The sequence below is a fragment of the Oncorhynchus keta genome, chromosome 22 (assembly GCF_023373465.1).
Source record: "Oncorhynchus keta strain PuntledgeMale-10-30-2019 chromosome 22, Oket_V2, whole genome shotgun sequence".
In the NCBI taxonomy this organism is placed as follows: domain Eukaryota; kingdom Metazoa; phylum Chordata; class Actinopteri; order Salmoniformes; family Salmonidae; genus Oncorhynchus; species Oncorhynchus keta.
The window spans coordinates 12,837,691-12,863,318 of NC_068442.1; the positions used below are offsets into that span (position 1 = coordinate 12,837,691).

Below are 25,628 nucleotides of genomic sequence, written 5' to 3' on the forward strand. Positions count from 1 at the left end.
GGCTTTCTTAATAAGAGGAGGATCCCATCAGCTTTCTAGGTCTACTATATTTATTTCTCAACCTTCCTAATATTAAGCACATTGCTTCTCTTTACAACAGGAGTATAGTCTAGTTGGGAAAAGCGTCCTCCATTCTCTATTTAAGTGCATAGATGACATGTCATTTTTTTCCACCTGCCCCTGTTCCTGACAGGTGCATGATAACGGTCCATTCTAAATCAAAACTCATTTCACACATATATTATTTAGCATATGTAAAGACAAGATTAAATCAAGAATAGTCTGATGGGTGACAATTAGCCTATCACTTGTGAATGATATATTATCACTTGTGAATGATGCCCAGAGTAAGGCAAGAAACGATGCCTTTTCCCCTGCTTTAAAAAAAAAAACATAGTCCCACACACATCATGTAGCCTAGCCCATGGGCCTATATGTTTTGATAAGGTTTGTATTACAACTAAAGTGGCCACATAACTTCTTAAAATTAAGCACATGAATCCTCTTTACAAGGGGTGTAGAGCCTAACTGCTATACATACATAAGCAGCGTGTGAGTTTCAAGTTTGGGGAAGATCATTTTCACCATAAAAATGCACCTTTTATAATAAAAGCATTACATGCATAATCACATTTGTGGTCACTTTTGATAATGGTGTTTTCCACTAATGCAACATTCACGCTTATAGCCTACTGCTGCGTGTGCATTGCTGCGCTTATAATATGAAGACATTTTAAGCTAAACGTTCTCATCTGTTGCGTCTGCCACATTGCGTAAAACAGTTTTTTTATGCTGGTGGTTGTATTCACTTGGGATCTATCGCATCCCACAACTGTCCCAGACTATAGATTGGCATAGGCTAGTGCTTTCGCTGTTTGTTAGGCCTACTCATCTAGTTGGCTGACGAAAAGTGGACAGTTCTTCCAATATCTTCAATATGCACCATGCAGTTGCGTCCCTGAGAGGTGCTTCGAAGCACGCAGCACTCAGGGAGAAGGGCACAAAGCAGCACTCCGGGCCAAGGGCACAATGGCCACTGGGTGTAAAAGACATGTATTTTAGGGTGCATTACGGCCACACAAAGGGGATGCCACCAGGAGATTAGAGGCATTATCAAGTGCTTGTCAAATTGTGAATGACAGACTGATGAAGTGTGTACAGACTGCGCAAAAAAACAAAGCAGAGGTCATGCCTTTCAAGCAACTTTTTTCAAAGCATCATTAGAGTCGCAAAATGCAGCCTTACAATGTATTAAAAAATATAAGCATATAGCCCAATATTGGTACAATGACTAAAGTTACATTAATAACTCTAAACGAAGCATATAGGAATACCTATTTATTTGTTAATTAACCGCTCAACACAGAAAAGCCGCATGTGTGCACTCCCTTAAATCGTTTTGGGAAAATATCCTTTCTATTTTATGTTCAATTGTTTTCTTCATACTATAAAATAATGTAAAATAATGCAACAGAATTCTAAGCAAATCTTCTCTGCTAAATGAACTAGTGTAGCCCACAGCCATATGGCATAGCCAGATCAGGACCTAACATAAGGACAACTCAGAGGATGTTCTTCCTGAAATAGACTACATTCTCTTCATATCATGCTTCTTTAGACCTGTCTAAAATAAATAATGGATTTATTGTGAAGGTGTAGGCTACATTACATGGATTTATTAGACTTTTAAAAATGTAGATGTTCCAAAGGTCTGCATCAGTGGTTTGTAGGCTGTGTGTGGAAGCCAGGAGATGCTAAATGTGTTTGTTAATTAATGGTCAATTACAATGAGACCAACAGTTATTTGCTTGACAATCACCAGATGACAAAATGTTGTGAGCGCCACAGCCCTAGTCTAGCTACACTCTTAGAAAAAAGGGTTCCCTCGGCTGTCCCCATAGGATAACCTTTTTTGGTTCCGGGTGGAACCTTTTTTGGACCCTTTTTTGGAAAGGGTTCTACATGGAACCCAAAAAGGTTCTACTAGAACCAAAAGGGTTCTACCTGGAACCAAAAAGGGTTCTCCTATGGGGACAGCCGAAGAACCCTTATAGGTTCTAGATAGACCCTTTTTTTCCTAAGAGTGTACACAAAGAGAAGGCAGCCTAAGCAATAAACAACTGTAGGCATCATTATCATCAGAGCATAAGATGAAATACATTAGTGTTAATAACCTAGCAATCAACATCCAACAAGCCACAACAAGGTGCAGATAAGGATAAGCTTAGGGTAGTCTAGTGGTTAGAGCGTTGGACTAATAAAGTTGCAAGTTCAAATCCCCGAGCTGACAAGGTACAAACCCACTGTTCCTAGGCCGTCAATGAAAATAAGAATTTGTTCTTAACTGACTTGCCTAGTTAAATAAAGGTAAAATAAAAAATAAAACTTACCCATTCACATCTAGGCTACGTAGCATATTGTCTTGAGTGTCTTCTTCAAAACTATAGCAGCAAAACTAATAGCACACAGGGCTGTAAAACCCTGTGTGGGTATTGGGTACAGTGGTGGGGAATAGCAACACCCTCTAGTCGATTTCATATTCGTCTAATTCCCTATTAGTGGTTACAAAAACTGCCTCTCATACAAAAGGCAAGCCTGCCATTAGTCACCTGAGTAAAAGCTAGCGTGATATGCCGTAGACTACAGTACATTGTGCATACATCCAGTTAACCGAAGTGCAGATTAAAATATGAGAAATCTTTCAGGAGGAGTTGGCTGGACTTCATTTGAGTGCTATAGATTTTCCTGATTTATGGACTGACACTTTCAACAGAACAAATAGAACAAAGTCCTGAGCGTAAGCCTTTAAAGCTCAGTTACGAGCCAATAGCTTAGACCTACTCCCTATTTTTCACATTAGGGATGCAATTATTCTTCATTTCAAAGAAAATGCTAGGAATTCTGTTGTATTTACATCTGACAGAATTCGCCAAGAATAACAGCTACTTGCCTAGGTCCATTAGATAAACACAAAGACAGGCATTTCAATGTGCACCTTCAGCCGACAGACATATAATTCCCCATGGCCCAATTTCTGTTTGCACCAATTCAGGTTTAAGGATGCACTATGAAGAAATGTCTCCGCCATTTCCTGGTTGCTAGAATTCTAAAAGTTTGCTTAATTTTCAGCTGGTGTACAAAATCGAAAGTAAAAGACACAAAAATGTACATTAGGAATGAGAAGCATAGAAATGGCGTACATAGAACATATCTACCCCTTCTTAGACTTGCTTTCAATGAGAATGACAGATCTATAACACACATTTTTATGTGCATTTGGTTGGGCCGCCCAAAAAGTTACATATTGCAGCTTTAAGATCAGGCAATAGGCTACTTTGCCAAGGACATCATTCAATGTTCTCATACCTGTACAGTAATACTGTAATTACAAATAGTGACAATATTGTATTAGACTACATATAGATAAATTATGAACAAGGGGCAATATAGAAGAGTGAGTCAAGCCACACAGGCCAGTAACATGCCTGTCACTCTTTTTGTTAGGCATTGACAATAGCGCCATTAAAATATGAGTGTGCACTATCTATCTCTGAATGACTCTTGTGTGTGACACCCACTTAAGAATGCAACTGCCTGATTCAGACCATAATGTGACTCCAAACAGAAGTGGCCGTGTCCTACTCCTCTTGTTACTCAGCACAATCAGAACAATGTCCCCATGTTCACAATTGCTTTTCTGTTTCAGTGCTTTCAGAAAGTATTCAGACCCATTTACTCTTTCCACATTTTGTTACGTTACAGCCTTATTCTAAAATGGATGAAATTATTTTTTTCCCTCATGAATTTACTGTGTGTAGCCCATGACAATTAAAAAAATATATATAATTCCTATTTATACAAGTATTTACTATGAAATTGAGCTCAGGTGCATCCTGTTTCCATTGATCATCCTTGATGTTTCTACAACTTGATTGGAGTCCACCTGTGTTAAATTACATTGATTGGACATGATTTGGAAAGACACACACCTGTCTATTATTGGTCCCACAGTTGACAGCGCATGTCATAACAAAAACCAAACAATGAGGTTGAAGGAATTGTCCGTAGAGCTCTGAGACAGGATTGTGCCGAGGCACAGATCTGCGGAAGGGTACCGAAACAATTATGCAGCATTGAAAGTCCCCAAAAACACAGTGGCCACCATCATTCTTAAATGGAAGAAGTTTGAAACTACCAAGACTCTTCCTAGAGCTGGCTGCCTAGACAAACTGAGCAATTGGGGGAGAAGGGCCTTGGTCGGGGAGGTGACCAAGAACCTGATGGTCACTCTGACAGAGCTCCAGAGTTCCTCTGTAGAGATGGGAGAACCTTCCAGAAGGACAATCATCTCTGCAGCACTCCACCAATCAGGCCTTTATGGTAGAGTGGTCAGACGGAAGCCATTCCTCAGTAAAATGCACGACAGCCCGCTTGGAATTTGCCAAAAGGAACCTAAAGACTCTCAGACCATGAGAAACAAGATTCTCTGGTCTGATGAAACCAAAATTGAACTCTTTGGCCTTCATGCCAAGCTTCACATCTGGAGGAAACCTGGCACCATCCCTACGGTGAAGCATGGTGGTGGCAGCATCATGCCGTGGGGATGTTTTCCAGCGGCAGCATCTGTGAGATTAGTCAGGATCAAGGGAAAGATGAACGGAGCAAAGTACCGAGAGATCTTTGATGAAAACTTGCTCCAGAGTGCTCAGACTGGGACAAAGGTTCATCTTCCAACAGGACAATGACCCTAAGCACACAGCCAAGACAACGCAGTGGCTTCTGGACAAGTCTCTCATTGTTCTCGAGTGAACCAGCGAGATCCCAGACTTGAACCCAATCGAACATCTCTGGAGCGACCTGAAAAGAGCTGTGCAGCGACACTCCCCAATCAACCTCACAGAGCTTGAGAGGACCTGCAGAGAAGAATACAGGTGTGCCAAGCTTGTAGCGCCATACCCAAGAAGACACGAGGCTGTAATCTCTGCCAAAGGTGGCTCCACAAAGTATTGAGTAAAGGGTCCGTGTTTATTTGTAATACATTTGCAAATATTTCTAAAAACCAATTTTTTGCTTTGTCATTTTTGCTTTGGTATTGTGTGTAGATTGATAAGGGGAAAAAATGATTTAATACATTTTAGAATAAGGCTGTAACGTAACAAAATTTAGAAAAAGTCAAGGGGTCTGAATAATTTCTGAATGCAATGTAAATGTGATATTTCACCAACTGTGAATAGGCTATTATCAATATGGCAAATACAATTAAAGGTTATTCAACTAAGGGTTAATACACTGACATTTTCACTTAGTATTCCATAGCATTTCCCGCCTGTTGATTTGACATCTGTCTGTTACCAGGCATAGGCTACTTGCCCATACTATGTGAAGTTATCAAACATTAATATAACTTTGCATACTAATGAAAAGTAACATGCTATGTGTGTAATAACACACAGTAGATGGCTCCCTATAGTTAAGATTGACTTGCCATCCTCATATGACCTTCAAAACCCATTGAAATGTCTTATTGGTCCATGGTTGTTACATCATGACTGTATAGGTTTGTTACATGACATCAACGCAGTACAAATTGGTGGTAAATGCTGTCTGTGAGAGGTGTGCCTGCTTACCTGCTGCAGGTGAAGCTGCTGTGATCATCGTAACCAACACGATCAGCCCCAGGACCGCTGCACCAAAGCCTTGAATGCGCAGCAAGGTCTTGGGAATCACCACTGAACCCATAGAGAAGCTTAAACCCTCCATTGCATGGAAGTCAGGGCATTTTATCCACTTATGAAGAGAATAATCATTCCAGTATATACCGCAAACTTGAGAATGCAGGTCTTGCTTGTGTGAGCTCCCTCAATGTGCCCCTTCTCCCATATTATCTGCTTTTGGTAACAGAAGGGTGATTAAGCTGTGTGCAAAAAGAAACGACTATGTCAGAGAAATGCAATACGTTATGTGAGCATAGACAGAAGTCAGTCCATCTACCAGTCTGAGGACATAACAAAGCAAAGAATACAGGCAATAAATATGCAGGCCAAAAAATATGAACACACACAATACGGAAAGACAACACACATTAGGCTAAAACGTTCTGTTTATCTAAAAAATCACTCAATCTTAATGACCCTGACCTGACGGTGTGCTAGGCTGGACGCAGGCATGCTAGTTAGGTCAACCCTGGCTGGGGAGGGGGGTTCAGCTGCCTGGTTATGTCCTTTGTTCTCTCCTCGGTTAAGTTTTTATATTGGGGACTTGCACTTGCAACTTATTAAGACGACACTCATCTGCAATAACAGGCCAGGTACTTGGCAAAGGTGATGTAAATGCAAAATAGTGATTAGCTACAGTAAATTGCAAAGTGCGGGGGAATTTACCTGCACGTGCCAAAACCAGTTACAATGTAACATAACAATTGTGAATATGTGTGTCTGACTGGCAGCACTAGTACATACTAATATTCTTCTTATTTACTATTTCAGTTGCTTGGATTCAACAGCTGGAATTGTAAGAGTTATTGCCCTTGTCCCTTTCTCTGCTATTGTCATTCTAATAGAATCCAGAAAGAACAAAACCCGGTCCATCAAAATGTGCAAATTTATGGGCAAAGACACAAAACATCCACATCGAATGAAATATTTTTCTTGACCAAATAACATGGAAAACCACTTTTTTTGTGCAGTATTAATTCACCATTCTTACAAACCACTTAATGTCAATGTACTTTTGTGTACATAGGCTGGCCATCTAGGGTACCTGTTGACTTTCCATTACCATGAAGAAAAATGTCACAAAAGTAGTGCACTGGGCCTTTACTCGTCCAGTATTAGCAGACTGATATAGACTACATGATTTTCCCCCTCCTGCTCTCCCAGTCAAAAATCGCTGCACCCCCACCCACAAACTACTTCCCTCGGCTATGCCTAACGGGTCTCAATGGGATATTATTCTCGTTCACTACTAACGTTAGCTAGCTAGCCTGCTGCCTGGCTGGCTGTCTCGTCATGTGGTTGTCTCCTTATCCTCCGTCCTATCCAGACCCGTTTCCTAAATACCACTTGAAATATCTTATGATTAAATAAAACAAGTTATACTTCGTTTTTATCATTAACAATCGTGAGTCAATATTCAACAACTGAAACAAACAATGGACATGTTTTAAACAGTTTAGCTAGCGAGCTTGGTAGGGCTCGGTGTTGAAATAGATAACCGGAATCCTGTGCCCATCTATCCCATGCATTTACTACGTCCCAATCACTGACATAGCAGAGCACACATCCTCTTACCAAAACGGAGCTTCACGTTCTGTTTCTCTTTGTCTGGACGTTTTCATACCCATAAAAACAATAACATGAAACCGGAATAGCTATCTAAATACCACTTGAAATAGCTAGCAAGTTAGTTAAAGATCAAGGAAAAATATAATTTCCCTTCCCGTTTTCTTCAGACATCTCTAGCTCTCACAGTGACCACTCGTCATGAGGATTGCAATAACTCCTCCCCCTGAACCCATATTCGATGTCTATTTTGTCAAGTCCCACGGCCATTGGCTGCAGGGGCAGTCCTTCAAATAGGTCATTCGGTTGTCCAATTCAGTGGTCATGTGGTCCTGTTGGGTTGTCCATCTCTGTCGGCGTCTGTGGTTTCACAGCAACGTCGCGACGCACCCAAAGCCCTTGAGCGATATGCGTGGGATCAAATGAAATGGGTAGACAGACAGACTGAATTATTCAATTCTGAACTACATCATACAGAAAATGTTGACCTTTTATTTTCCTTAAAGCATTGTCAGGGAAGGTAAGGGCGTCTGCTAAATTGCTCAAATGTAAATGTATACAATACATTATTTTCCCTACCTCGAATATTTGTTAGCAAAATCAATAGACAGACCACTTATAGACTGGGATATTGTGATTTTATAAGAAACAGCGCATGTCAACAAATATAGACAAGACTATTAAACACTTTGAGTTAAATATGCAAATAGAGGAAAAAACTGATTTGACCATAATGAAGTAGCACAACAATAAAATATGGTTAATCGTTGCCATCTAGTGGCATAAAATGTTCAGTAGAACATTTACATCAAGGGTTGATTTGCAACTGATCTCAGTCTGGTTGACTGTACCTCTGATACTGAATAAATCTACAGAGCTAGTTAAATATTTTCTAGGATTATAGAGTTTATAGGGTAAAGTTGATTGTACCCACAACAAAAAATACAAGAGTAATTTGGCATAAAACAGATCAACAGATGAAATGAGTGATTCATTCATGTATTTGACTCCAATTGCAGTGAAACATCAACCATCAACTAACTGGACTTCACCTTCAGTGCGGCGTCTTTCAGGTTTCTTCAGGTGCACATCCTTTTGTCTGTCAAAACCATCCATCAATTTGCCACGTTGATAAACTGTATTTCTATCTGCTATTGCATTACATTTGATCACAACCCCCCCCCCCCACACACACACACACACCAGATTAAAAAATAATGATACTGCTATGACACAGGAGACTGGTGCCGTGACTTAACAGTTTAATGTAAATCCAAGACAAAGTGTGATTACATTTCTACACATATACAATATGCATATGTGAGCATACAAATTCTCATGAATAACTCGATTCACCTCGGAGACCGAAGAAATGATCAAAAGTGACAGTGAATAACAAGCTAGAACATAGTTCACCACAACGCCAGCCCCTTTTCACCCTACAGTTAGTAAAGAGGACAATTTAAATCACTTTTTTTTTCTATGACAAAGTTGTCGGTTAAAATCCTCCTGTAAATGTACAATGCTATCATTAGTTTTTCGAAGCCTATTATAAATTCACTCAATTTTTCTACAACGAAAATGATTAAGAGAAGCACACAACATCTTAAATGGTAACACAAGCGCTTAATAGCCAATTACTCAACTTGTTAGGAGTTTAATGAATCATTCTTCTTATTCTCATTATTATATTTAAACATTCTATAAAGCCAGTAAAATATCCATTCTCATAACATACTCAGTAATATTAGTCTAAGGAACAGGGTAGATAGAACGATACATGAACAGATTGAAACAAGGAGTCAACAAACACTTCTCAAAAAATCCCTGATAAACGTAAATGAGAGACAATTAACAAAGAAGTATACTAGGAAATACTGCAGCACACAATAGCCTGAACGACAACTTATGAGATTTGAACATCATTAACAAACCATATAGCAATGGACACACAACGGGGTCAGGGTTTGATGCTTTTTAGGTCTTGAGACTTTGTAGAAAAATGTCGATTTTTACCCATTTCATTGTGCAAGTACAAAATCGAAATCATGATCAAGATGACTGCAAAATGGCTACAGTATGACAGTTACAGCGCTTTACTGCTACGTCTCATCTCTTGTACCGCTGTCAACTGTGGAGAAATAAGGTTTGTGTTGGGCTTTATCTATAGGAATTCATTAGGCAAGAACCCATCCTCTGAAGGACTTTACTACAATGCTTATTTACAATTTGAGCTGGAAAGAACTAGCTAAAGAATAAACGTTCTCAACCAAATTGTTTCAAACTGTTAGTCCATAATCAAAAAAGAGACCTCAAAAAAAAAAATCATAAAATACATTTTGGTTCTCAAGTACATGTGTACAAAAACTGGCCAAATGATAACACTTAATCTATTCCATTACAGACAGCATCAAACCCTTAACCAATTCAGCCTGAATCACCAAAGAAAAAAACAATGAAGGAGGTGATTCCCTTGACAAACACACAAACACACACAGACCAACTCTCATACAGAAAGGCTTTAAGAATGTGTTGTTACTGGTTTATGGAGTTTCTATCATGTATATAACCTAAATCATCCTAAAATAAGTACTTCTCCCACCTCCCTGCTTCTTTGGGAGAATGTGCTATGCAAAGCTCCAATGAAATGATTGCAAAACGTTTCAAAGGAGTGTAGTGGGTGTAAGATTATTATTCTTGTCTAGTAAGGTGTTAAAATGATTCCAGTCACTTCAGATGGGTTTGGCCTGAGAGGACTAACTGGAAATGTGTGCCATGTCTTCAGGAATGTTTCGCACTAACTTCAAACAAAACTCCAGGAAGAGTACTCGCAAACACACTGTGGGAAAAGTTGGAAGCTGAGCGCTTCTTGTGTAGCGAGAGTATTTCAAGAACAAAGCTGTAAAAATACCAGGCTTCACAAAGAGGCCGCTTTACACAGCTCTCTTTCATTGAAACCACATCTTAAAGCTCTGATGATATCGTTCAGTTATTTGGAAGGCAGTATTCTAACATTGAAATGGCTACAGTAGCAGGGGAGAGACAATGTTTCAAAGTAAAGCAACTTCATTACCACAAGAATTTCTTGACACTCTAAAGAAGCACATTTTGGTAATTGTAAGGTCACTGGATCTATGTTGATGCTCGCATTTCTGATTAATATTTTCCTTAATAAAACACATAACGCATGTTAAACAAAGTAGTACGATACTAACATATTTTACACATTCAAATACATGTTCTCATTCAAAATATAGCAAGTACGTTGAAAGAAAATTGAGCGTAAGATTCAAAGGGCTTCTCGTAATTTGCTAAATTTAGATTATACATGGAGAAAAAAAATAGAATGAAATCGAATATATCATATTTGAAAACCCCATATCGGAATAAAAATGTTGACTTTTTCAAATGAATTTATGCTAACTCAAGTTGTTTTTGCTGGAATCACAGACTTATTGCATCTTGCATGGCAACAAATAATGTAGAAATCAAATGTTTACTTTAACTAATGGTCACTCAAGCAGAAATATTTAAAGCATTTCAGATGAAGCAGGTCACATATTACATTCATGTTGTGCTCGTGACCATTATTTTAAAGGTATTATTGATATATATTTTTTTATTCATTTCACTCTATAGGTCATTCCATGGCACACTAACTTATAACATGTTTTTGTTTTTAAAAAATTCATTTGCTTACAACATTAATAAAGCTAAAATACAACTTTAACAACGTAAAAAAACACTTATATAAAACAATTCGAAGAATTCCATTTTTACATTTAGGGGGAAACAAGTGACAGATATCAAATAATACATGGTTCAAATCATAGATGTTTGAGAATGGTGGACTGCAATTGACAGTAAACTCCTTCAAAATAGCTCAACCATAAGCAGATATTGTGGCAACTCTAATCAGTCATATGTGTGTGTTGTGCACAGACTGTATGTATTTCTACAGTACTATATGTGCGCACATCTCACTTGTCATTTGTGGACTTTTGTTTTTCCCACCAAAGAAATTCGACATGTTGATGATGTACAGTACAAACACAAACAATCCCCAATGTGGTCTGGCAATAACTTCTGGTCTAAACATGTACCTTTAATGCAGACGCTATTGCCAGACCACATTGGGGATTGTTTGTGTTTGTACTGTACATCATCGTGTCGAATTTCTTTGGTGGGAAAAAAAGAAACGTCCCCAAATGACAAGTGAACAGAGAGCTATAGGGGCTGTTGGGTGTGCAGTATGGATGCCGGATTCTCTCTGCAGTGGAATGTTTCAGTAGTCTACCCCTTTATGGAGGCGCCAAACTCTCGCGTGGAAAAGCATCTCTCTTATGTGTGTGCTTAGGCCCACAGGCCTTATGGAAAGGAACAAAAACGTACAAACAAAGGTACAACACAGAACAGAAAGAAAATGATGCAACCAGCAATGTATACCTACGGCACGGTATCTCTACACCACATCTTTGACTGCCAGGAACCCAAGGCTTGCATGGTGGAGCCGGTTGGAGGGAGCGCGGTGGCATATTGGTGAAGTACCAAGATGCTGTTGTTTTAGGTTTGGTTTGAGGAGCAAACCTGGGTCTGACCCACTCAAGCCTAAATGACCTACAGTACCTATAAGGGCCCCAATGGATCATCATCAACTTCACAACCTTATTATTGTCAACGGTGCCTGAACACGTTACATAGGTATACACACCCTCCTAGGAATACTTAACATCAACGTACAGCAACTCCCAGTTACAAATCAAAATAGAAATGAGCCTAATAACAAATCATCAAAACACTTGATTGCAACTATCTGTAAAATAACACAATATATACTGTACCTACAGCCATTTCAAAAGTTCAATGGTAACATAAAAATAAAACAATCACTTCAAATGCAAGTACTATGGCATGATATGAAGGGATAAGGGGGAAGGCTCTTCCTAAAACCACAAGCAGTTCTGATGTGCCCACTTAATGAGGACAGTATAACATATAACAGCGAGATTATTCATATATCATTGGCTAAGACAAATGAAACGGATGTTAAATTGAGTAGCAAACACATAGAAGCAATAGGCCAATCAGTTCTCTTACTACATATCTGGTATCCCTTTCTGGTGGTGAGGTGTCTGTGAACACATTCCAAAGACAAAACAGAGATAGTGTTAACAAATGAAGCCCATTTCATAGGAAGACCTTCCAGGTGTACACTGTAGCATTTCTGTTCCGTTCCAGTCTCTCGCTCTCTGCTGAGAGGTGCTACACAACCCTCAGAGCAGAAAAGACTAAATCACTTCCATTTATCTTTGCAAGACAACAACAACACAACAACTTGTATCATAGTTAGGTGTGCATCCATGTAGCCAATGTAACTCCTACCCACTGTTCCTACCAACCTGCTCAGTGCCAACATGCTAATTCTTTTAGTCCAATTAACATGAGGAATGCCACACTACCACTCTGCCATCCTCAGTTCCTACCCATCCCAACCCAAATCTTTCTAGTAGCCCCTCACTTACTCAGATCTGGGTTTAAATACTATTAGAAATCATTTCAAACACTTTAGCTGGGCTTGCCTGAGTTTGCCTGGCGCAATGGAAGTAATACTTGCTAAACTGCAAACATAGCCCATCTGGCAATCCAGGCAGGCTAAAACAAATGTTCAAAGTATTTGTAAGATTTGAAATATTATTTGAGTCCAGGTCTGACTCCTACCCAGCAACCCCTCTCACCAGCCCTCAATACTCTGCTTCCCCAATGCAACCAACCAGACTCTCTCTCACTGGCCTTCTCGGGATCTCAGCCATAGCAACCACAACTTCCCATCGGGCTTTTGCTATTTTGTTGTCGAACTCTGGACTCTGTCACCCTCGCCCTATGTTGAACTCATCACATACATGTTTTTGACATTCACATTCTTGTATTTCTGCATTTTCCATTGCCCCAAAATGGATCCTTGTGCTAATACTTCTCTGTTCTATCATTCCTCTGAACCAATTCCTCGTGTGATTTAAAAACAAAGTAAGACATCTCAAACCTAAGCCATCGTATGTATGGATATCACGGTGAGAAAGGCTAGTACTGTACACATATTAACATTAATACCCAGCACACAACGTGACGAGGATTGATCTAACAACTTTGGTTCAGTACCCTAAGCAAGTTAAACTCATGCACACTTAACAAAAAAGCCAAAGGTCAGGCAAATATGAACTCTGACCTCTGACCTCTGTAGTATACTGTCATAAGGATAGGAAACAGAGCTAGGGGCTAAGCCTACACCTGGAAGAGAAATCAAAAACTGCCCCGACAATAACATGTCAAACCAAGGAACCAGTTCCAGCTAGTCTGTTGGCTCTCAAGGTTCCAGCGACATAAACTGTGTCGTTATATCTGTAAGGCACTACAAGGGAACAATGGTCAAACCTAAGACTGCGGAGGATTCAGAGAATTATAGCACAAAGGTGCAAGAGGAGGTGGACTACACACACATGGCTGACAGTAGCACACGCACACACAGATAATCACGTTGTACATGCCTATGTTATTATAACCACTTTGTGCAATCACATTGGAAAAAAGAGAAACAAATAAATTCTATTGGTATCAGAAAAAGCTCTTGATAAAAGAATCTGGGTGCAGACTGCTACATTCTAAAAACAGGGCCCGGCTAAGACTCCTATACCTATAACATAAGTCTCCTCAAAAAGGTGAGAACGAAAAATCGAAGGGAAAATAGCTATAAATACATTTAATGTTTTTTTTTGTCTTTCGTTGGTTATATTTCCAGAAGATTCCTGACTCCGGTTGTCTGTTGGAGAAGGAGGTTGCTTCGTTCTCTCTCCCACACCTTGAATGATTTGGAAATGTTTAAGACAGTTCAAGGCCATCGTTATTTTTTAAAATTCTTTGAAGAGCAGCAGGTTTCCGTATTTCACCTTCATTCCCAAATCCTCATGGGAATTCTCACAGTGGGAATTCCAACATCCAGAGAGGGACCCCCAATTCAAGAGGAGAAGACAAAACAAAAAGCCGTGTTAGAAGAACAGAAACCCTCCATCTCTCTCAAACGCCTGTCACGAAGACCTTGCTGTAAAAGAATGAGAAAAATAAAATAAAACCAAGAGAGAAAACAAAGCAAAACTGGCCCTTTTGGAGAAAAAAATGCACACCTCCTTACCCTTAGAGGAGCTGTGTAATTTCCCTTTTCCTCTCTGTCGTTATATCTTCAAGTTAAATGTGACAGTTTCATAAAGAATGCATGTCTCTCTATCTCTCTGTCCGTGGAGTAGGGATAGGGATGGAGGACATGGGGTGAGCAGCATCAGTAGTGCTGGGGTTGGGGTTGGGGGGGGGGTTCTGGGTCTCCAGTGTGTTGGCTTGGCTCTAGAGGTAAGGGTACTGGTTCACCTTGGTGGGGCTCAGTGGGTATCCAGTGTAGACAGTGGAGGCAGGCGAGGCGCTGATGTACGTCTGGTGGGTAAACTGGGCCTGGTACTGGCTGTGGTGGAGGGTGGGCGAGGGCAGCACACCGTGCCCCATGCTGACAGGCACCTGGTGGACGATGCCCGGTGTGTGGTATGTGGCGTGTTGGACCGTGTGGCGGGCCGAGCCCTGAGTTGCCACCAGGTGGGCCACGGTGCCCGTGGAGCCCAGGGCGACGGGCGCGGCGGTGTAGGTGTAAAGGTGAGGCTGGCCGGGCAGGTGGGTGGCAGACAGGTGGGTGGCAGACAGGTGGGTGGCAGCCAGGTGGGTGTGCACGTTGGCAGTGTGAGAGGGGCTGTTGTGGTGCTGGAAGGAGTAGGGGGCCTGGGCTGCGATGGTTGGGGTGATGTAAGCCTGCTGGCGCCGGTGGCCTCCGTTCCTCTCAGCTACCATGTGCTGCTGGGCCTTGAGAGGGAGAGACACGAGGATGGAGTCAGTGCAATCCAAATTCTAGTCTGTCAGAGACAAACTTTCCTTCACGGTAAATGATACAAGATCATTTAGATGGGTTCTTACTTGGCTCTCTCTCCATACCTGGCTGAGATTGAGAGGCTGCTGCTGCTGGAAGGGGTGTGGCCCTGAGCGCTGCTGTCGGTAAGCCATACCCCCCGAAAGGTGGTTGTTGCCAGACATCATGCCCACGCCGTTGGAGGTTTTGAACTTATACGCCGAATTCTGATGATTCATTGCATCTGAAGTGTAAATGGGACAAGGTAAAGAGGTCAATCCAAGTCAAGAAAATAACACAAGTACAGTATACAAACACAAAACACCCAATTGTTGACCAAGGTAGCAACAGTAACCAATGGGGCGGGACTTAGTGAATGGGTAAACTGGAGTACCGACAATGATAATAATGACCATATTCAACTCAAATAAAAAGCTATCTCTACAGTATATAGTGTTTCCTATACTCTAGATGAGTATCGACCATCCCTCCTTGTCTACATGGGTGTGCGTATCTGTGTAGGTACCTGTGTAGATATCTGTGTAGATACCTGGCATCAGGCGCTCACACTCGCTCAGCACCTCGCTGGACTGGCTCTTCAGAGGGGGGATGATGATGGTGCGGGGGTTGTTGCCGTTGCTGTAGTTGTCCAGCAAGGTGGTCTTGGAGTCATGGTAGCCGTTGTTGTTGGCCAGCCTGGACTCTACGGCATAGGGACTGTTGTTACTGGACAGGTCCGAGTCGGGGGAGTCGTGTACCGTCACACAGCTGATGACGTTCTTCCTATGCTTGGACAAGCTGCAAGGAGGAGGATGCACTCTATTTAATGCTACATATAGTACTCATCAGCCTACTAACCTACTGACCAATGTTTGTGTCGATACCATAATAACTTGTGAATTCAGATCAATTCACTGATAAATGCCCTTATGCCAATCATGTCCAATCTTATTACAGAATTCAATCAATCAAACATATATATAAAGCCCTTTTTACATCAGCAGATGTCACAAAGTGCTAAACAGAATCCACAAATAGCGAGAAACGCAGATGTAGAAGCACGGTGGCTAGGAAAAACTCTCTAGAAAGGCCAGAACCTAGGAAGAAACCTAGAGAGGAACCAGGCTCTGATGGGTGGCCAGTCAACTTCTGGCTGTGCCGGGTGGAATTGTCTGGAACTGAAACGAAATCAAACCCAAGTCTGTCAGTAATGACACTAAACATGGCCTCCTGTTTTGTATTAAACCCTGGCTCCCAGATCTCTGCACATGTGTAATGTCTGACCCAAAATGGCTGACTTGTACCTGGTATGGTTGGTGTTGCTCTGCTTGTGATCATCCTCCTCGTCTGTGTCACTGCTGATGGTGATTATACTGACAGCGGGGCTGGGTGTATCAGGGATGATGATGGTCTGACGCGGCCTGTTGTGGTGCTGGTGGTGGTCCTGGGTGGTGCTGGAAGCCTGCTCTGCTTCACCCACTCCCCACCCTCCGCAACCCTGTGGGGGTCCACAGCCAGAGCTGGAGGAGGGGGCGTGGTTCTGGAGCACAGCACAGCGTGGAGGGGTGTTTTCCTTCACCCGTTTGGAGCGCTGTGGGGACAGTACCGCCTGGGAGGAGGACACCTCGTATGCAGACACGTTCCTGCCAGGAGAGAGAGGAGAGAAGGATGAGCCATTATTAGGTTAACAACTACTACATACTACATACTACATACTATATACTTCTTACACATGTAAAAGGTCCTGTGTATGGACATAATAACAATACTTGAGACACTGGCCAGGTAAGGGTCAGCAGAATATTATAATTTCTTAAGTTTCACTTTCGTCTTCGCATGGGGAAAGCGTCCTTGTGTTCTGATTGGTTGAAGGTTGAAAGTCAGCAGCATCGGTCAACTGCGGGTGATGGCCAGTCACTGACTGTTTTGTGTTCAGACCTAAAGAGACCCTAGTTGAGAAAACGAGTCGTGTAGGAGATCCTAGTTGTGTAGGAGGTCCTAGTTGAGAAAACGAGTCATGTAGGAGATCCTAGTTGTGTTAGAGATCCTAGTTGTGTAGGAGGTCCTAGTTGAGAAAACGAGTTGTGTAGGAGATCCTAGTTGTGTTGGAGATCCTAGTTGTGTAAGAGATCCTAGTTGTGTAGGAGATCCTAGTTGTGTAGGAGATCCTAGTTGTGTAAGAGATCCTAGTTGTGTAGGAGATCCTAGTTGTGTAGGAGATCCTAGTTGTGTAGGAGGTCCTAGTTGTGTAGGAGATCCTAGTTGTGTAGGAGGTCCTAGTTGAGAAAACGAGTTGTGTAGGAGATCCTAGTTGTGTAGGCGGTCCTAGTTGTGTAGGAGATCCTAGTTGTGTAGGAGATCCTAGTTGTGTAAGAGATCCTAGTTGTGTAAGAGATCCTAGTTGTGTAGGAGATCCTAGTTGAGAAAACAAGTTGTGTAGGAGATCCTAGTTGTGTAGGAGATCCTAGTTATGTAGGAGATCCTAATTGTGTAGGAGGTCCTAGTTGTGTAGGAGATCCTAGTTGTGTAGGAGGTCCTAGTTGAGAAAACGAGTTGTGTAGGAGATCCTAGTTGTGTAGGCGGTCCTAGTTGTGTTGGAGGTCCTAGTTGTGTTGGAGGTCCTAGTTGTGTTGGAGGTCCTAGTTGTGTAGGAGGTCCTAGTTGGGTTGGATATCCTAGTTGTGTAAGAGATCCTAGTTGTGTAGAAGATCCTAGTTGAGAAAACGAGTTGTGTAGGAGATCCTAGTTGTGTAGGAGATCCTAGTTGGGTTGGATATCCTAGTTGTGTAGGAGATCCTAGTTGTGTAGGAGATCCTAGTTGTGTAGGAGGTCCTAGTTGTGTAGGAGGTCCTAGTTGTGGTTTGGTAGGTCCTAGTTGTGTTGGAGGTCCTAGTTGGGTTGGATATCCTAGTTGTGTAGGAGATCCTAGTTGTGTAGGAGATCCTAGTTGGGTTGGATATCCTAGTTGTGTAGGAGATCCTAGTTGTGTAGGAGGTCCTAGTTGTGTAGGAGGTCCTAGTTGTGTTGGAGATCCTAGTTGTGTAGGAGGTCCTAGTTGTGTTGGAGGTCCTAGTTGTGTTGGAGGTCCTAGTTGTGTTGGAGGTCCTAGTTGGGTTGGATATCCTAGTTGTGTAGGAGATCCTAGTTGTGTAGGAGATCCTAGTTGGGTTGGATATCCTAGTTGTGTAGGAGATCCTAGTTGTGTAGGTGATCCTAGTTGTGTAGGAGGTCCTAGTTGTTCTTACCTGGCAGTCATCTGATGCTGCTTGGTCTTTTTGGAAGAAGAGTTGTTGTTATTGGTCAATGGTTGCCTCATCACATGGGCCACGCCCACATTGAGAGGCTGGTTCTGGTTGGATGGTAGGGTGACGTGGCCAGTCAGCAGCGCCGGCTGTTGCATGATGGGATTGTAATGGCCACTGTGCTGGTGAGAATTCCTGAAACACAACATATGTCTCATCACTACTCTGAACCTGTGTTTTATGTGTATGTGTTTAAGTTTAAACACTGTCATGGAGAACTTGCCGATTTTAATCTCTAAGCACATATCTATAACAGCACATACGCACATACTGCTTCATTTGAGGGACTAGAGTTTAAACAAAGCATGTGTATTTCCCAGAGGAGCCTGTGGGTGGCAGCAGTCACCGCATGAGACAGAGGGGAGAAAAGAGAGCGGAAGAGAGGGGAGGGCATGCGGAGCTGACACCAGAAGCTATAGAGGGATAGCGCTGCAGAGAAGTGTGACACTTTCACAATCATCTTTGTGAGGATAATGGAGCTGTGGGTGGCGAGAGTGAGAGTGAGAGTGAGAGTGAGAGTGAGAGAGAGAGAGAGAGAGAGAGAGAGAGAGAGAGAGAGGGGGGAGAGAGAGGGGGAGAGAGAGGGGGAGAGAGAGAGGAGAGAGAGAGAGAGAGAGGGGGAGAGAGAGAGAGAGGAGAGAGAGAGAGGGAGAGAGAGAGAGAGAGAAAGAGAGAGAGAGAGAGAGAGAGAGAGAGAGAGAGAGAGAGAGGAGAGAGAAAGAGAGAGAGGGGGAAAGGGAGAGAGAGGGGGAGAGAGAGAGAGCGAGAGAGAGGGAAAGGGAGAGGGGGGAGAGAGAGAGGGGGAGAGAGAGAGGGGGAGAGGGGAGAGAGGGGGGAGAGAGGGAGAGAGAGAGAGGGGGAGAGAGGGAGAGAGAGAGAGAGAGAGAAAGAGAGAGGGGGGGTAGAGAGAGACGTGTCTGGCCAACACCCTGTCCTTAGACGGCACTGCTAAATTACACACACACACAAACACACTCATATACCTGCATCCTGCTTATCTTCCTGCAGGCACCATCCATCTAACATGTGATCCATGTGACATGCCATGCCTGGGATGATGTCCTTTTATGTGCATACATCTAATCTCCCTGAGGTAAATGTGCTCTTATAAAAGCCTCGCTGTTCACTTATAGACTGTGATTCATAGCAGCCCTCTGAGTGCCTGTCACAAGGCCATGCTCCTCTGTCAATCAGGACACTGCTGTACTGATCCTCTCTGCACTTTGTAAACATCCGAACTTTCGCTGTTGACCAGGCTTTAATACACAGTTGGTCAATGAAACTAGCCTGGAATCCAAAGCGATACGCTCTGTCTCATCATGGTGAAATGGAGGATATAAAATTGGATTGCAGGCTACAATGAAACTGCTCTACCTTTGTCATTTGGCCTCACTTACAGATATGCCAGGCTTATACTGTTGGTATGTGAGACCAAGTCTAATGTTTCATGACTATTCTGGTCTTATAGGTTTTGATCAATTGATTTGTTATGGTAGTGTCTTGCATCTTTTCAGATGCCCAGCCCACATGTGCTTAGGGTAGTCTAGTGGTTAGAGCGTTGGACTAGTAACCGGAAGGTTGCAAGTTCAAACCCCTGAGCTGACAAGGTACAAATCTGTCGTTCTGCCCCTGAACAGGCAGTTAACCCACTGTTCCTAGGCCGTCATTGAAAATAAGAATTTGTTCTTAACTAACTTGCCTAGTAAAATAAAGGTAAAAAAAAATAAGACACTCGATTGCCAAAAAGTATACAATTTACAGTGTGCAACATAAAGAGGAGGCATGTTCTTTACCTCCAGTTAGCCAGGGGCTGTGAGGCCATCATGGAGTCTGGGATGACGGTGGCGTGCTGGACCGAGGTGTGGGTAAGCTGCTGCCAGGCCGGGGGTAGGAGTATCTGCTGGGTGCCACTGGGCCAGGCCTGCTAGGGGGAGAGATGGGGAAGACAGGAGAGGAAGGAAGAGAATAAGAAGAATTCTGGATAGCCTCAGAATGAAATAGAACACTATTTCCATTCTATATCGTATTCTATCATATCTCTAATTAACCCTGCGCTTCAACCATGTGAGGTATACTTAAGCAATAAGGCCAGAGGGGGTGTGGTATATGGCCAATATACCATGGCTAAAGGCTGTTTTTATGCACGCCACAACGTGGAGTGCCTGGACACAGCCCTTAGCTGTGGTATATTGGCCATATATCACAAACCCCCGAGGTACCTTATTGCTATTATAAACTGGTTACCAACGTAATTAGAGCAGTTTTGTCCACCAAGTTTAAACACTCAGTTTATAATCAGTCTTAGGTAGGAAGAACACATCCTAAAAAAATGTGTTGTTTTATCTCCCATTGTTTTAATTCCAGAGATTAAAGCAACAGGGAAAACAAGAGAAAATAATTGAATGCGCTAAAGTGTAACAAAAGATAAGGACTCCCTGTAAAAACACAAAACAGCCAATAGGTTTGCAGATACAAGCAGAACAACTGGCCAGCGTCAGGCTGTTTAAACAAAACCAGTTGAATTCTCTGGCCTTGCAGACAGCACACATCAACAGAGCATAGATAGGACTTTGGATGTTTGATAAAGATGTGTTGCCTCTCCCCTCCTGGTTCCTGTGTGTGTGCTGAAGTGTTTGGCATTATCCAAATCAGTTCCGCTTTTAATTAAATTCACATTGTTGCTGTGAAAGGACCTGCTTTTGTATTACGCAGAGAGTTTCCAGGCATAATATGCCACGAGTCGAGTGTGTGTGTGTGTGTGTGTGTGTCTGCAGCCCTAATAGTTTAATGCAGCTCTATTGATTAGCACTTTAATGTGGGGTTCTAATGAATTGTTCCTTTATTAGCATTTGCACATTCTATTTACCTCGGCAGCATCGGTACGTGTTGCAGCATACAGCACAGCACAGAGGACAAAGCACTCAATACTTCAGCCTACATCTGGGCCGGGCTCATACGGAGTGCCAAGCATATACATCTCCAGGTCTGTTCTTCGAGTGGCGTCCGCGTTTCTTGGCACAATGTAACTGTTCAACTCTACTGTTAAAAAATGATTGTGAGGTTGAACAGCGTATGACCGCTAGCTTGTGGGAGTGGAATTGTTTTGTCTGAGGTACGTTGGGAGAGATGATTAACTTCAAACAAAAACAGTCCATGGGTGAAGGGGGAGAGAGGCATCTTTAGGTCAATAAAACATGACCGGGCTGTGGATGGATAAAGGACACAGGCACAGCCAATGGAGACAACCTAAGCCACTTGCAGACCCCCTTTACATATCCCATGGTTAAATTCACATCTCAAGTCCTTTTATCAACATGCCAGAACCCATTAAGAGCCACTAATACTTCCATCGCCTTCTCTCCACCCCTCTATCTCTTCATCCATCCTGCTCACTCCATTCCTGGCAGTATGCATTCCTCTCTCGCCGGGCGTCTGTGTTGTGTAATCGGCCTGTCTGCCCCTAACCCGGTTAAGAGGCCCTTTTCTTTTCTTCCCAGGCCCATCGCCCCAGTAGCAGCGGTGCTAGCTAGTTCCCCGCCTCCCAACAACAACCTCTTCTCCCCGAGGAAAAAACCCTTTGTCACCTCAGGGCCCTGAAAGCCCTGGCTCTCACTCCCCAATTGTTTCCAAATGTTCTGCATTCCTGATCCAGATAAAGGTCCTGCCTGGCTGCCTTCCTGGGGGCCCTCCTTCACAGCTCCACCACCCAGCCTCAGCTCTGCTCTACAGACACCCAGAGAGATTGAGCCCGACCTGGGCCGAGGGTGGGCTGTGGCTGCAGAAAGGCCTGAAGGCTAAACCCACCCACACCCACTAGAGACCTCCCAGAGAAAAGGCAATGAGGGATTTAGATCCAGTACTTCCACGTATTGGATGTGCTACTTATCTGTACAAACGGCATGCTTTGTACTGTAGAATTGAATATACTGTAGAAATATTGTATGAAAGCTTCTTTTGAGGCAGTCTTTCTGAATGAATGCTATAAATGAAGTTAATGCTATAGGGTATAGGGTGACCTTTGAAGCCTTTTGGAGTTGAGCGAACCCCTCAAAACCCTCAAGCGTTTCCTAATCTGTCCCTCTCTTCTGAGGCCTATAATTCCAGAGTGCCTGACATGGAAGCAGCCCTAAAGCTAATCATCATTTGGAATCTGACAGATTAGTCTTCTACACAGCACAGAGAGCCTCGCTAGTTGGCTACTGCATGATTAACAAGAGATAAGGGAACCCTTCTTACTCCTAGGACTTTAAAGCGCTTATGGAAATTTCCAGAAACCAGAGTGGGAGGTGGCCTACTGCTCCACTTTACGACTTTATAGTCTATTGTAGGAATAATGTATGGGTATGTATGTTCTTTCAAATGACTGTACATTCGCTGGTAAACCTACTACAGCTCCACAAGGATTTTAGTGAGAACTTTAAATGTGAACAAACAAATTCTCCCTCTTGTTCATCAAACCATGGCAGCCTCTTCCTCCAGGAGAAAGGGAGGGTGGGAGGACACTAGAAACAGGGTTTAACTCACTCAGGCAAAGCAGCTACCAGCAGGGGCAGAAGGATCACAAGAACACACAGACTGACTCCCTGCCTTGATCAAAGGCTAGCCTGTTACACTGATGTAGGTAAAGGACACAGAGGTACAGCCTGACATTTCCAAAGTAGCTTTCATCAACAAAAGCATACAAAAGACCCTTTTAGCCATATGTGTGTTTAGGGAGACATTCATGTCTCCCAGTAAATAGAATAGGTTCAGTGTATTGTGCACCGCAGGGGAACAAAGATGAGCTATCATTATGAGTTCCTGCGATGCAATTAAGGGACTATATGTGGGCCCCCTGATCTCCACGATGACGGCCACGTCACTACTCCCTACCTGTGTCAACAGGCCTGTCTGGATCTGCAGCGGCTGAGCGCCGGGGGCCTGCGTCACTATAGGAACGGCATTCTCCATCCGCACAGAGTAGCCTGTGTGCTTGGACGGGGAAGCCTGCAGCCCTGAGGACACACAACAACATAGATGAGGTCAACGACAACAACAATACTCTACGTGTCACACAAAAAGGCCTGCACCCTGGAAGAAACAATGATGGCAAAATGTTTAGTGATACTGTACTCAATTACAGATTCATCTTGAAAACATTAAGTTAGTAATGACAACATAAATGATATCTATATAACCCTTGGTTGAGTGGAGCAAACAGGAAATGGAAATTCTTATCCGCCGTTCCACAGGAACCCCCCCTCCCAAAAAAGAATGTTTCTTTCAGTATTAACCTCATAAACAGAGGTTAGACCAGAGCGGTGGTTCAAAAGCATCAATCATAGATAAATGCATTTTTAAATGACTAATTAGCTCATAAATGTATCACAGCATATCTCTTCAACATGAAGACTGCCGTGGCCTTGGGGGGTCAGTGGAAGTTACAGAACAAAAAATCTACACAGCCAGTGGTGTGCAGTGCCTGCTCACAGCTTGATAAGCCCTTCTCTCTTCAGGAGAAAAACAAAACTCCCTGGTGCTGATCTAGTCTACTGAAACTGACTGAGCCTTTGACAGGCAGTGTTTGAAATAGGTACCGTTACTCATTTTGGGTGCCGGTACTGTTTATATTTACTTTTGAGCTAATATTCTATAAGACGAATAGGAGCTCAAGCAGTAGAACATTTGAGGTGCCGGTACTCAGCACCAGTGAGCTCCTTCCCAAGTCCAGCACTGTTTGCTATATAAAGGCTTATAGAGGCTATTTTAATTCACTCATTTAGCATTTATGTATACAGGTAATCCTGTTGCAGTCTTTTATCTTTCTGATGCTTTTTCAAAGTAAACCTGTTCCAAGATGGCGGCAAACAATCCATCGTTACAGACACCTAACCACTGATATAGGACCAATGCTTAAGGTTAAACTCAGGGATAGAGGAAGCTGATCCTAGACCTGTGGCCTTTTTACACAGCATACACTGTGTTGGTTTAATCTCTTACCTTGGAAGCCTGGTGGACAGACGATGAGGGCCTGCTGGAAGGGGTCAGGCCGGGCAGGACAGAGTTGAGGGGCCGCGGGCTGCAGGGGCATGCTCCTTTGGGCCACGGCAGCCATGGAGGCTGCGGACGGCTGGTAGAGTGCAGATGGGTAGTTTAGTATGGAGACTTCGGGGTTGGCAAGGGAAAGGGTGGCACTGGTGGTGGAGGGAGCCAGGTTGGTGGCCTAAAGTAAGAATGGGATCGGAAACAAAAAGCCATGAGGAAATGCTGGGTGGTGGTGGTAAGCTCAAAAGGTTCTGAAGGTTGGTGGGTTGCTGGGGGGGGGGATACTATCCTAACTCATCGCGACATAAAATATCATTGTAATTTATTTATTATGCGTTAGATGTCTTAATGGTACATTAGTGATACATTCAAACAGAGGGCAAAATTAGGGCATTGTAATATTTCTCTGAATATTATAAATATCAGTGTGATATTTCTCAGCCTGTGTCCATCAGCTTTAATGTACTGTACATGTTGCATTTCAGTGAAAAGAGTGAAAGAACCTAGAGAAAGAGAGAAATAGAGTATGTGATGGAAAGAGAGAATCAATGTGACAAATCACTTCCATCACCAACCTAGTATTTGATAGTGCTATAATTACTCTACATAAACAATACATTGAGCCACAGAGGATTATTTGTCCATACTGTACATGTACATACACACATACTGTTAGAGCTGCCACAAGTATGCACATCAATGGAGAATCTCTCAATGTATTGTGTACACAACTAAATATCCACATACATGTACACGCTTCAATGAAGCACTATAGGAACCAAACAGAAACAGTGATCTGGGTTATATTCATAAGGCACCAAACAGATGAAACTGGACTGAAACAAAGAGGGACTACCTGAGCTGGTCCAATAAGAAGCACTTGTTTTTGTTTTCCGTTGCAAAACGTTTTGCTACATTTTGATACAGTGAGCCTAATGAATAAAACCCAGGTTAGTGGAGACTGTGATATAGAGACGAGACAAAAAGACAAATCCTTTCTCCTCCCAGTGTCTTTGTCCTCCCTCTGGCTACACAACAATATGTCTCAACGGACCCAAATAATCCTGGACCCAGTACTCAAGACAC

The 25,628-nt window shown here is 42.8% G+C and overlaps 2 protein-coding genes across 11 annotated transcripts in view; both read right to left on the reverse strand.

Moving 5' to 3' along the window:
* LOC118401066 (UPF0606 protein KIAA1549-like) overlaps window positions 1-7,493 on the reverse strand; it is an 83,923-nt gene extending 76,430 nt beyond the window's left edge. For both annotated transcript variants that reach the window (XM_035798267.2, XM_035798264.2), the window contains exons 1-2: window positions 7,290-7,493; window positions 5,628-5,914 (exon numbers count right to left, since the gene is read on the reverse strand). In XM_035798267.2, the coding sequence (XP_035654160.2) occupies window positions 5,628-5,760 (133 nt within the window). In that variant the 5' untranslated portion in view covers window positions 5,761-5,914; window positions 7,290-7,493. The remainder of the gene's footprint in view (window positions 1-5,627; window positions 5,915-7,289) is intronic.
* A 1,026-nt stretch (window positions 7,494-8,519) lies between these two features.
* The window catches only part of LOC118401067 (homeodomain-interacting protein kinase 2), a 106,960-nt gene continuing 89,851 nt past the window's right edge, over window positions 8,520-25,628 (reverse strand). For 2 of the 9 annotated variants that reach the window (XM_052474807.1, XM_052474805.1), the window contains exons 8-16: window positions 24,498-24,720; window positions 23,391-23,512; window positions 20,312-20,442; window positions 18,462-18,653; window positions 16,521-16,859; window positions 16,314-16,394; window positions 15,743-16,014; window positions 15,285-15,460; window positions 8,520-15,173 (exon numbers count right to left, since the gene is read on the reverse strand). In XM_052474807.1, coding sequence (XP_052330767.1) covers window positions 14,670-15,173; window positions 15,285-15,460; window positions 15,743-16,014; window positions 16,314-16,394; window positions 16,521-16,859; window positions 18,462-18,653; window positions 20,312-20,442; window positions 23,391-23,512; window positions 24,498-24,720 — 2,040 coding nt within the window. In that variant the 3' untranslated portion in view covers window positions 8,520-14,669. The remainder of the gene's footprint in view (window positions 15,174-15,284; window positions 15,461-15,742; window positions 16,015-16,313; window positions 16,395-16,520; window positions 16,860-18,461; window positions 18,654-20,311; window positions 20,443-23,390; window positions 23,513-24,497; window positions 24,721-25,628) is intronic. The other 7 variants (XR_008075376.1, XM_052474806.1, XM_052474810.1 and 4 more) reach the window with 7 other exon arrangements.